General features: G+C 42.1%; 2 protein-coding genes across 6 annotated transcripts in view; both read right to left on the bottom strand.

The window, feature by feature from the left end:
* Nucleotides 1–2,524, bottom strand: part of usp42 (ubiquitin specific peptidase 42) — a 47,529-nt gene extending 45,005 nt beyond the window's left edge. Inside the window, exon 1 of the mRNA XM_084333629.1 lies at nt 2,453–2,524. The gene's annotated coding sequence lies outside the window, so the exon portion shown is untranslated. The remainder of the gene's footprint in view (nt 1–2,452) is intronic.
* Nucleotides 2,525–6,086: 3,562 nt separating this feature from the next.
* eif2ak1 (eukaryotic translation initiation factor 2-alpha kinase 1) overlaps nt 6,087–12,871 on the bottom strand; it is a 59,129-nt gene continuing 52,344 nt past the window's right edge. For all 5 annotated transcript variants that reach the window (XM_084333018.1, XM_084333020.1, XM_084333022.1 and 2 more), the window contains one exon: nt 6,087–6,400. In XM_084333018.1, coding sequence (XP_084189144.1) covers nt 6,281–6,400 — 120 coding nt within the window. In that variant the 3' untranslated portion in view covers nt 6,087–6,280. The remainder of the gene's footprint in view (nt 6,401–12,871) is intronic.

Below are 12,871 nucleotides of genomic sequence, written 5' to 3'. Positions count from 1 at the left end.
CAGAAATTAGGCATTTTCTTTTTGAAAGTGGTTACAGGCAGCCATCCTGGGGAGAAAGAACTACACAAACAGGCCTCTATATGGATGATGAATGGGGGAAGATCTAGATTAGAGCGTTGGATTTAGATATTTTTGCCAGTAACTCCATTCGGGTAGAGAGGGCGAAGATGAAAGTGATTTCTTACAGCTTGGCAGTTTAGTGACAACTGAACTTAGCTGTTTTGCATTGGATTTACATAATAATAGCAGAGCAGAGAGGGAGCCTGGAGACACAATGAAAATCGCACAGGAAATATTCCCTTTTTATCCGAGCCGTGGTTAGAGAGATAATCACTCAGCCTAAAGATCAAAACTTGCCACATGAAAATGATTAGCTAGCTAACATAATAGCTACTACTAGCATTTAGTTCGCCGACTATCATAGTCACAAAAAGTGTCATGTGTATGTTTTCATTGAAGCCGGCAAACTCAAGGTACAAGGTCAAAATACTTCCCAAAGGTCAGTGAATACCACGACCACAACACCAGAGGGAGCTCCACAAACCCAGATTCGGCTCAAACAAGGGACCAAACACGTTTCGCAATTATGCCACATCTATGTGGAACGCCCTACCCACAGCTGTAAAGGAATGTGAATCCCTACCCACATTCAAAACCGATCTTAAAGAGCACCTACGGGAGAGGCTGCAATTCGAAACTGGCCACCGTAAATGTCCAAACACCCCCACCTAATGTACAGTCTCCTCCCCATCATATGTATATATTCTCCGTTAGGATCTATGGGTAACAGCTAACAGTACTGTATATTTGCATATCGTATATGTCACACATGTGTTTGATTGAAAATTGTATTACCAGATTGCAGAATGGGTACAAATACAGTACAGCTCAATACACACAATTGTTAAGGGGATGCAGATCAGAGAAAGACTTTCGTCTTGTTTACATCAGGGTCCCCCATGTAACAGTACTATATACCTGTATGTCATGCATGTCCCTATATGCCATAAATGTCACATGTCGTGTATGTCATAAATGTCACTATGAATTGAAAATGGGGGGGAACCTGATGTAAACAAGACGAAAGGATTTCTCTGGTCTGCATCCCCTTAACAATTGTGTGTATTGAGCCGTACTGTATTGTACCAATTCTGTACAATCTGTTAAATAAAGTTTTCATTCATTCATTCATTCATTGACAGAGGGGGGAGGTCTGTTCTCCAGCAGCACGTTTACAACAACTGTCCCCTCCCACCTGCTCCTCTGTCTAGCAGCTAGCTGCAGCACACTGGTGGTTCACACTGTGGGGCTAACGGCTTTAAGCTAGCAGTATGATAGCTAGGCCTCAAACACGCAGCGCTCTTGGTTAAAGATTCGCAAAAACTCCCCTTAACGCCACGTAAAATACACCGAGACACCGTGGCCGTTATCCGCCGTTATCGTCCCAAGTCGTGGTGTGTGTGGCCCCGGTAAGATCATACCTCCACAGAGACACCATGGTAACGGCGATGCCGCTGCCGACACACACGGGGGGACGGCGGCGGCGGCGGCTAACGGCTAAGCTAACGTGACGGTTAGCCCCGGTGAGTCCACAGTCACTTTGCTCCTCGATAGGAAACCAACGGCATGTTGACCACGAAGGACTGGTTCTGCCCCGAAACGTTCGTTATACAAGTATCACAGAGACATTTCAAATGTACTCACAGTTGCACGGGGGGTTCGCACAGAGATACGGGATGGTTTGAAAGCTCTGCGTTCCTAATAATAAACATAAATATTGTTTTATAAACTTGGTAAACTGCATTATTTCCGGCCGTCGGATGCCTGGTGCGCATGCGCACATGCACCCAACGGCCGGAAATAATGCCAGTTGACCAAGTTTATAAAACAATATTCAAAGTTTAATAAGCAACGCCGAGCTTTCAAACCATCCCGTATCTCTGTCCGAACCCCTCGTGCAACTGTGAGCACCTTTGAAATGTCTGTATAACGAGCGTTTCGGGTCAGAACCAGTCCTTCATGGTCAACATTACGTTGGTTTCCTATCGAGGAGCAAAGTGACTGTGGACTCACTCGGTGGATCCACACAGAAAGGGGCTAACAGTGCTGCTAGTGGCAAGGCCACGATGCAGCGAGCTAACTAGGTAACCGTCGGGTTATATAGGGCAACTGCTTATGGTTTACGACTGGTATGTATATATGGTGATAAACGACGAGACGTGGGTGAAATACACGGTCCCGTGTCGGGTGTGTAACGAGTGGCTAACGTGAGCTAACAGGAGGGGCTCGACACCGGTGGTGTGTCTCTCTAACCGACATGACACTCAACTGACTGAGACCCGGCTTCTAGACTACAACCACATCTCAATGGGTCACTACAGCCGCCAACGTGTCGCGGTTCCACAGTCACAAAGTGTCAATTGTTCCATTATTAAAACGCAAACACACTTACCTGTAATCTTCTTATTATAAATGTATTAATAAACATTGTAAATCCCATTCTCCCTTATTATTTCCAGCGGCGGGTGTCCGCGGCGGTGAACAATGACGTAGCTAATTGGGACCCACGGGTACATCCGGGTCTCTCGGTGCCTGTTCTGTTCTCCTGATTTGCCGTGGTGTCGCCGTGGGGACGTGTTTTGGGACAATAATTGTTATTATAAATTGGATTTTTTTAAAGAGAGAAGCTCCTTTCTCAGACTCAAGGACACTATACAAGAAAAGGGTACAATTTTATTTTTTTTAAGATAAAAGATAAAAAATTAAAATGATGAATATGTGTATAGTAACAACAGGAAAAAAAACAAATAAGATAATAAAAAAAGGAAGCAAGGTGCTGTCCAATTGGATGAAGTGGTTGAAATTAACAAACAAAACAAAACACAAACAAACAACAAAATCCATTGAACGTACACACGTATGTATATTAAATATGTTATATCCAAACATTCTGTAAAAACGCCCAAGTATATAAAGGTTTGAACATAACTGGTGTATAATTTGCATAGAGAGGTAAACACCCCCCCCCCCCCTCTGATGAGCCGTACGCTGCACATGGTGAGTGATGAGGATAAACATTCACTTTTCATTCGGTTACATTTCTGGACTGGTCTGAGGATCTAGTATCTTGTCCTCAAAACAAAAATAAATCATTTACATTCCATAGGGATGATCACAAACGCATAAAAAAAAAAAAAAAAGATGCAGTCAGGAGAATGCAGCAGACTTCGGCCAAGGGAAGGCTTAACAATCTCCAGACTTTTGCCATTACTTCGATATACAACATTTTACTGGGCGGATGATGAACAAGAGTTGTCATGCCTAGGCTATAATAAATCCATGTGGTGGCACAAGAGGACACATGGTCATCCAAATCAACAGGTTTCTCTCTCGACGGGTCATGAATATTCACAGAAAATGTTGTGACTGTATAACTAACCAGTCAGTAGATGTGCTCATTGGTAAATGGAAAATTTGGTACGATGGGGGCACTAGAGGAGATTCATGAATATGCACAGCAAATTTTATAGCAATACGGCTATTACTTTGACAAGATATCTTGTTCTCGGTTTGACCTGATGGGGGCACTGGAGTAAAGGACATTATAAATTGGTTTGTTCCTCATGAAAATACACAGCCAATTGTGTGACTGTACAATTAAAGGGCCAGGAGATGTGTTCATGTGAAAATGGGAAATTTGGTGGAACCACGTAACGTGCTGCGTCGCGGCACGGCCGACCCGGGTTCGATTCCCGGACCCGGCGTTCTTTGCCGAATGTCTTCCCCTGCTCTGTCTCCCATTCTTCCTCTCTCTGTAGTAAAAACCAATAAAAAATCTACCAAAAACATAATAAAAAAAATGGGAAATTTGGCCTGATGGAGTGTTCATGGAAATCAATAAATTTCTTCCTTGTTGGGTCATGAACGTGCACAGCAAATGTTGTGGTAATCCGGCCATTACTTTTCAAGATATACATTTACATTTACATTTACATTTAGTCATTTAGCTGACGCTTTTATCCAAAGCGACTTACAAGTTCTGTACGACAAGCCATCAGGAAGGGCACAACTCTATCAGCTGAGTAACAATGTTCATCAAAGTGTTGAGTGCTACAGTGTAGGTTAGTTTATTAGGACAAGTGCATGACAGTATGGTTAGTTAGGGTTAGATATTTTTTCTTTTCTTTTTTTTAATTCAGATAATGGTTGAAGAAGTGCGTCTTTAGTCGACGGCGAAAGATTGGACGTGTTTCGGCTGTCCTAACTGGGGTGGGTAGTTCATTCCACCATTGTGGGGCAAGGATTGAGAATAGGCGACTTCTCTTTGATGACCCTCCCGGAGCTTGGATAGGAGTAGGTCTGAGGCGGCCAGAAGATGCAGAGCGTAGGGGTCTTGAGGGTGTGTAGTTAGAGACCATTGACCGGAGGTAGGTGGGAGCAGTTCCCTTTGCCGCACGGTATGCTAGGTCGAGGGCCTTGAAGCGGATTCGTGCAGCAATGGGGAGCCAGTGCAGGTCCCTAAGAAGTGGGGTGACATGGGCCGACTTCGGTAGGTTTGAGATCAGGCGGGCCGCTGCGTTCTGAATGAGTTGAAGAGGCTTAGTGGCAGTGGCCGGGAGGCCAGCGAGCAGTGCGTTGCAGTAGTCGAGGCGGGAGATGACTGTTGATTGGACGAGGAGTTGGGTGGCTTCTTTTGTCAGGAAGGGGCGGATCCTTCTGACGTTGCTCAGGAGGAATCGGCAGGTTCTGGTTGTCGCTGCGATGTGAGCAGAGAAGTTCAACTGGTCGTCGAGGACAACACCAAGGTTCTTGGCGGTCGGGGACGCGGTCACAGCTGCATTCTCGACTGTGATGGAAAGGTCGGTCAGGGGGGAGGATTTGGCCGGCAGGTGGAGCAATTCTGTTTTGCTTAGGTTCAGTTTGAGGTGGTTGGTCGTCATCCAGGCGGAGATGTCGGACAGACAGGCCGAGATCCACTCAGAGACGTGGATATCTGAGGGAGGGAAGGAGAGGAAGAGTTGAGTATCGTCGGCATAACAGTGGTAGGAGAAGCCATGAGACATGATAATGTTACCCAGTGATTTAGTGTACCAAAAACATAATAAAAAAATGGGAAATTTGGCCTGATGGAGTGTTCATGGAAATCAATAAATGTCTTCCTTGTTGGATCATGAACGTGCACAGCAAATGTTGTGGTAATCCGGCCATTACTTTTCGAGATATCTTGTTCTCAGTTTGGCCTGATGGTGGCCAGAGGAAAGGGCATGGGGTCAACCACCAAAATCAACAGGGTTCTTCTTCATGGGGTCATGCATGTGCACAGCAAATTCCAAGGCAATCCAGACACTATTTAAATGAAAACTCCAACATTTTGGGAAATTAGCTTATTTGCCATCTACCCTGGAGTTAGACAAGAAGATACATACCCTTTTCCTTCTCTGTGCATGCATTAGGAGTAGGAAGACGCGCACCGTTAGCCTAGCTTAGCGTCAGTCACTGGAAGTAGGTTCCTCCATTAGCCTAGTTCCCAACGTCTTCCTACTCCTACTGCATGCACAGAAAAGAAAAAGGTATGCATCTTCTTGTCTAACTCCAGGGTAGATGGCAAATAAGCTAATTTCCCAAAATGTTGGAGTTTTCCTTTAAGTGTGATTCAAGATATGGTGAGAGGACACACACACAGATGAAAAAGTTATCTCTTTGGTGGAGATAACCTTTACCTTTACCACAAGCTCACAAGACTGACTATCTGGACAAAATGTTGTTGACCTTTTCAATTCAAATGAGCTTTTATGAAACTGCAACTGACATAAATCAGACAGTACTAGCACCCTGGCTACATACTGTAGTGTATCCCAGTATGGAGCAACTCCAGAACAAAGTCTTGGATCTTGGGATGGAGTTAATTCAGCACTGTACAAGATACAAATAAAATTGAACATGTAGGTAATCTGTTCTCGGATGGATTTTCCTTTTCAAGTTAAGCCGGTCAGTGAAATCTCACATCCATATCAATCCTTTTGGTACGTCTCTTATCATAAATTATGTCGGAGACAGTCTTACAATCACACAATCATATCAAGTAATTTAAATACATTTTATTGTACAGATTAATTAAGTTAAATAGCTGCACAGTCAAATCTGTGAGAGAGACACATACATGCTCGAACACATTCAAACACTTGCCTCGAGTCATTCAAAAGTGGTAAGGTACTGGTGTTTAAAAAACAAAACAAAAAAAAACTATTTGTAACAGCCCGCTAGGTGATTATTGTCGTGGTCAGGTCTCGTCTAAGAGATGATCTGAGTCCTGTGAACTCTGAAGCCGAATGATCTGCCGTCTGAGTTGAACAATCTCTTCCTCCTGCTCCTCAACCTTCCTCTGCAAGCCGTTGATTACCTGAACAAAAAGAAAACAACATTTAAACTAAAGGTTATTCATTTCTGAAGCTGATGCGCTATTGTCACACGCTGCAAGAACAGAGAGACTCCGACTCAGCTTCTTCCCCCAGGCCATCAGAACACTGAACACTCCACTCACAAATACACATGAGCACGCACACGCACACACACACACACACACACGGCAACCACTAAAACAATCACTTTAAACAAAATGTCACTTTAAAAAATAGAATCTTTAGAAACACTTTAAAATAAGGAGGTACTGTACGGCAACCACTAAAACAATCACTTTAAACAAAATGTCACTTTAAAAAATAGAATCTTTAGAAACACTTTAAAATAAGGAGGTACTGTATACCGGTAGTTTAGATACATTAAGAATTAACATTGTAAATTGTATATTGCATAGTAGTGTATATAAGAACCAGTTTCTCAGGAACCTAGCATGTCTTTTTTTTTTACCATGCATATCTTGTGTCTTATCCATTTAATTTTTTCTATGCCTATTTTATTATTGTATTTGCACAATCAATGCGGGCATGACCACCCACATTTCACTGTATGCCCTGGTATGTATGTGACAAATAAACCTCTTGATTCTATTGACAAGCAGGTATTCCCATGAGCATACATTAACTCATTCAGCGGCATCGCTTAATGCGCCAGAACGCCATCGCTTTAATCAATGGGGAGACTGTGAGATTTGCAAGTGCTTAAAATATATCTTATATTATAGCTATGGGTCTAATACACCCATTGATTGTCAGTGAGTTGCTTCCAGTCAACATGCACAAAACAGATTGTTTTTTCATCCGTACATTTCCGTTTTCTACCGTTTTGAATATGAGTATAGTTTGTGATTCTTAGTAATCCCAGGAAAAGACGCGATAATATCCCTTTAGTGGAATACACTAAACACGTTGTCATTTTTCGCCTGATTATCGAATCTTCCTGAAATCAACGCTAGATTATCATTATTATCCTTCCTCGTGCATACATGAAATGGCCATCGTAGCGCGGCGCTCCCCCCCCCCCCCCCACCTCCTGCACCCAACGGCACACAGCCACACACACACGGGTCATTCTCATGAAATCAATGATTTACCATGGCCGTGATCTTTTCTAAATAAAGGTTAGCATTTATTCAAGTAAACAAAACATAATATTAAAGATAAAAATGTGCTCTTTGTACAATGAGTTGTTTACTCATAACAATTAATTATTTTAATATTTTAGTACATTTTGTGCTTAAATTCTCATTAGCGCAATACGTCCACATTTATTTCTATGGACCATTGACTTAATTTTATATTTAATAAACTCAAAATGTTTCTCTAAAACTTTATTAATATTGTTTATTTATTTGTGTCAAAGGAAATTCTAATGAATTATACAATTAAATTGACAAATTAATGATTTTTTGTGGAAAAAATAATGTCCATGGATGCAGTTCTCATTCTCCGCAACAGTTCACCTTCCTGTTAAGACTACAGTATTTTTTAAATAAAGTTTTATTGTCCCATGATGCATCACAAAGAAGACAAGCTAGACGATGGCTACAAGGTAAGTTAAGTCACCTCAATGGTTAACACTTAAAAGTTCTAACTTTCCGCTTCAGCCCTTGTACACGACACAATTGATTCTCATTACTGAAACATGAAGTATTACTCGTTTGAAAAAAGTTTTTATCATCAATATTTGATCAATACAAAGGTTAATACATTCCTAACATGTGCCATGACATTTTTTTGCCGATGTCATCATGGCTTCTCCATTGTTAGCTAAAAATGCTAACTCCTCTCATCCTCCGCAACACACTTCTCATATACCGCAACATTTTAATGAGTGTTTCGGTAATGAGAACTTCTCTTTCGGCAATGACAATTTGGTAACACATCACATAACTTTGTCATTAAATAGTAATAATTGGTAACACTTCAACATTAAGTGTTCATAAGGTTGTAATTACATAGTAATAATAAAATGTGTATCATCAACAGTTCATTTTGATGTAATTTACTAATCTTCCTGTTTCATTGCAGACAGTCAGCCACTGAGAAGAAGAAAGCGTTAGCAAAGGCTAGGCTAGCAAAATTCAGAGAAAAGGTTTACAACAACCCTGACCTGCTAGACGAGTACAGAAGGAAGGAGAGAGAGGTTAGGGGGGTTGGAAATGGTACAGTCATTAGCAAACATGCTAGTTTATAGGAAGCCTCATACAAGCCATTTAGTTGATAGGATGTCCAGCTTTCTGGCCCTTACTAGAGGATGTGTACACACTCGCACTTTGTAAGCCATTCAGTCCCTACTGTAGGACACACACACACACACACACAGGGAGAACCCTAGGACACACATATGCACACACACTAGTGTAGGGTCTGTCCATATATGTTTTTCCTAATTTTATGGTATGCTTCCTTTCCATTTCTAGATATCAAAAACGAAAGGAAAATGGTAAGATCAAGAAAATGGAAGATCTTACCTCCAAACAATATGAAAGGAAACAAAAACAATGGAGAGAAAATTCGAACAGGCATTATGCTAAAAAGAAAACACTGAATGCCATCTTGGATTTGACCCCTCTCTCCATCAATGAGCCAGATGCCACACAGGTACCGGAGCAAGATGGAGGCCTACCGGTACCACCAAGCCCCCCAGAACTGCCATCAAACTGCCCAAAACCAGAGCAGACGTCCATCCCCAAAGCAAGAAGAAAAAGGAGGATGCAGGATGTCCAGGTAGTACCAAGCCCTCCCGAGCCACCTTTGAACTGCCCAACACCAGAGCAGACCTCCACCCCCAAAGCAGGAAGAAAAAGGAAGGCAACCATAACCTCACTGAGGTCAAAACTGAGGGCGACAAAAGATCAACTGGAAATCCAGTCCCGAAAATACTCTAACCTAACAAAGCAGCTTAGAAGGCTACAAGAAAAAACTAAAAAGGACCAGCACCTTTGATAGGCACCATTGAGAAGAGAGCCACCCACCGGAGAGCCCAAGACCCTGCCCAACAACAGCCAGAGACGATTGATGGGACATGTTGTGAGTCGTTTCTTGTACCAGGATGACAACTCAACCGTCATCAATGGCAAAACAGGGGAAGTCCGCAAGAAAGGACAAGTGTTCAGGAAGAGGGCACTGACTGACACTATGGAGATACTACATGTTAAATTTTTCAGTCAAGCATCCTCGCTACAAACTCTCAAGGGCTCAGTTCTGCAGACTGAAGCCCTTTTGGACCGTGAGACCAAACGTTTCCCAAAGAGAAACCTGTGCCTGCAAAATTCACGAGAATTTCCAATTCAAAATCAAGAAGCTTCACCAGCTTCGGATAGTTGCCACACCATCCACAACTGAAATAGTTGAGTCCTGTGTCTGCAGCTCAAGTGATATGGAATGCATGTACAGAAGGTGCATTCATTGCCAAGGCAAAACCTTCCCTACAACTATTGATCCATCAACCAAGGGAAACATAATTTCCTGGGACCAGTGGGTTACCCGGACAGGTAAAATCACAAAAAAGGGAAAAGATGGTAGATGGTGCACTGGAGGAGACGAATGTCAAAAACACAGCACTGGAGAAGACACACATATCTATCGACAAACTTGTTGCCCTCACTCAGGACCATGTAAATAAACTGGCCATTCATGTGTATAACATCCAGCACCAGTTCCAGAGGCTGAAGTCACTCAAGGAGAGCCTGTCGTGGTCTCCAGGGATGCTTAAGTAAATACAGAGACAAGAGATTGGCCTTATGAGCGTGCAAACCACGACAGGTTCTCCACGGGCAGTCTAAAACAGCGCAACACTGCGAATCAGGTATTCTGAAATAAAGAAACAGGAGCAGAAAGACAGCCGGAATACTCACGTTAAATGAACACAGGTTTATTAGAGAAGAAAAAATATATATACAGTACGCCCGTACGGACGGACTTTTAGTCTGTCAGAGTGCATATCACAGGTCTGTCAGAGTAAAAGTGACAAAAAGCAAAAGTGTCATGTGTTTTAACACAGTGGAATAGAGACGCCTCGATCGTCTCTGATTGGGTTGGCTTTATATGGTCATTTAGGGAGTCGAATGGAATGGGCTTTTGAGGGGTTAGAGGCGCTGCGGCCTTGGACACAAACGCTATATTTGTCAATATTCCAATGTACAATTGTGCTTGTTTGTACAGTGTGTCCCCCCCCCCCCCAATGTACAGTTTTGCTTGTTTATACAGTGTTTCTCCCCCCCCCCCCAACCACCTCTAATGTAAATTACCCAGTATGGTTGTCAATATCCCAATGTACCCAACCTCCCCCCCACACAACCCCACCCAACCTCCTCCAATGTACAGTTTCCACGTCAAATGTATATACTCCCTTTTCTTGACTCTTTTTGTATCACAAACAGTACTGTATTTGCAAATCTGGTATGTCATAAATGTATAGATGTAGCAGTACTGTCTATCTGTATGTCATATATGTCCTGATGAATTGAAAATGGGGGACCCTGATGTAAACAAGACGAAAGTCTTTCTCTGGTCTGCATCCCCTTAACAATTGTGTGTATTGAGCTGTACTGTATTGTACCCATTCTGCAATCTGTTAATAAAGTTTTCAATCAATCAATCAATCAATCAATCAATCGGCCTGCTCTGAATTTAATGAATGGATATACTGTTTTAACAGTTTTTGAGAGAAGGATAAACATGACTTAACGATCAACCCTGTTGTGGGGCCCCAGAGGATTAAGAATGTGAAATTACACTTCACAAGCCTTACTGAGAAAGAGGTGGCCATCCACATTGATTACAGTGAGGTGACCACCCACACTATTGTAATCTATACTATTTATTTTTATTTATTTATTATTTATTCCGCCAATTTTTGTCCACTAACTCCTGCCAGAGCTTTCACACCACACACAAGTGTAAGGTATCAAAACGACCGGCTTGAGGGTGGCTAAGTGGCGCAGTGGGCAAGGCGCTCGCCACTAACGCAGGAGATGCTGGGTTCGAGCCCAGCTCTTGGCGTTGCTTCCAGCTTGGCTGGTCGTTCATACTAATACAATTGGCAGTATTAGGGGGTGGGAAAGCCGGTGGGGATCGGATGTTGTGGACAGCGACTCCTACAGGTCGGTTGGTGCGCCTGTACAGCAGAATCGGGAAGTAACGGGGGCAGCGTGAGCCTCCCACGCGTTACCCCTCGCCACTGAGAGATTGCGCTGTACAGGTGAAAAGATGCGACGGCTGCCTCCTCGTGTACCGGAGGGGACACGTGATGCAAGGCGTCGGCATCACTGCAGCCGACCAGTGGGAGGCATGGTCTGGCAACGTTCGAGACAGGGGAGGGGTGAATTGAAGGGAGAATTGGCGAGGCAAAATTGGGATGGGAGAAAAAGTGGATAAAAAACTAAAAACGACCGGCTTGGTCCAACTCGAGTTGCTATAACTTTTTGGAAAGTTTCACTGCACCGTTTGGCTACAAATCGACTTTAAACGGGAAATGTTGGTCATAAGGAATGAATGGCAGAACATTCTAGAACATTTGTGATGTCACAGAATGATGTCACAATAGAACATTCTAAAACATTTGTGATGTTACAGTATGATGTCATAATAGCCATTCTAGAACATTTGTGATGTCACAGTATGATGGCATAATAGATCATTCTAGAACATTTGTGATGTCACAGTATGATGTCATAATTAGGGCTGTCAGTTTATCGCGTTAATTAGATTAATTAATTACACAGCAAATTATCGCGTTATGAAAATTAACTAAAAATTAATTACAAAAAAAAAGTTTTTTTTTTTTTTTTTAAATAATATTTTTTTTGTATCTCATTCATTCCATAAGAATGTAGAATACACATTTACAGACTTTTTTATTTTTTAATATGGTCCATTTGCATGTTCTTGGTATCTGATTCTAGGGACATCTATGAATCTCAGGGAATGTATTCCCAGTGTCAGAAATACTGTGGGCTAGATCCACAAAGAATGGATTGCACGGTGCAAGTTGCACCCTGGTCTGCATCCCCTTAACAATTGTGTGCCGTACTGTATTGTACCCATTCTGCAATCTGTTAATAACATTTTCATTCAATCAATCAATCTGCGCGGTGATTGATTGAATGAAAATTTTATTTTGAGTAAATTGTAATGAACCAAATGAGAATATCAATAATTTTTTTTGTATCTTTGACTGTGAATAACACCATGCTCAAATTGACCAGACCTGAAAAATCTAAGCAAATTAATAGATGGAAGATGATTAAACAGAAGGTTTTGTAGATACAGTACTGAATTCTGCCATCCGGACACATGCAATTTGAAATATGATTATAGAATATAGAATATCAGGCATAAAATGGTTATGCGATTAAAATGCGATTAATTAGATTAATTAATTACAAATCCTGTAATTAATTAGATACATTTTTTTAATCGCCTGACAGCACTAGTCATAATATAACATT

The sequence above is a fragment of the Notolepis coatsorum genome, assembly GCF_963971535.1.
Source record: "Notolepis coatsorum genome assembly, chromosome: 17".
In the NCBI taxonomy this organism is placed as follows: Eukaryota; Metazoa; Chordata; class Actinopteri; order Aulopiformes; family Paralepididae; genus Notolepis; species Notolepis coatsorum.
Note: the sequence above shows the minus strand (reverse complement) of the source record. Positions and strands in the feature narration are given on the sequence as shown.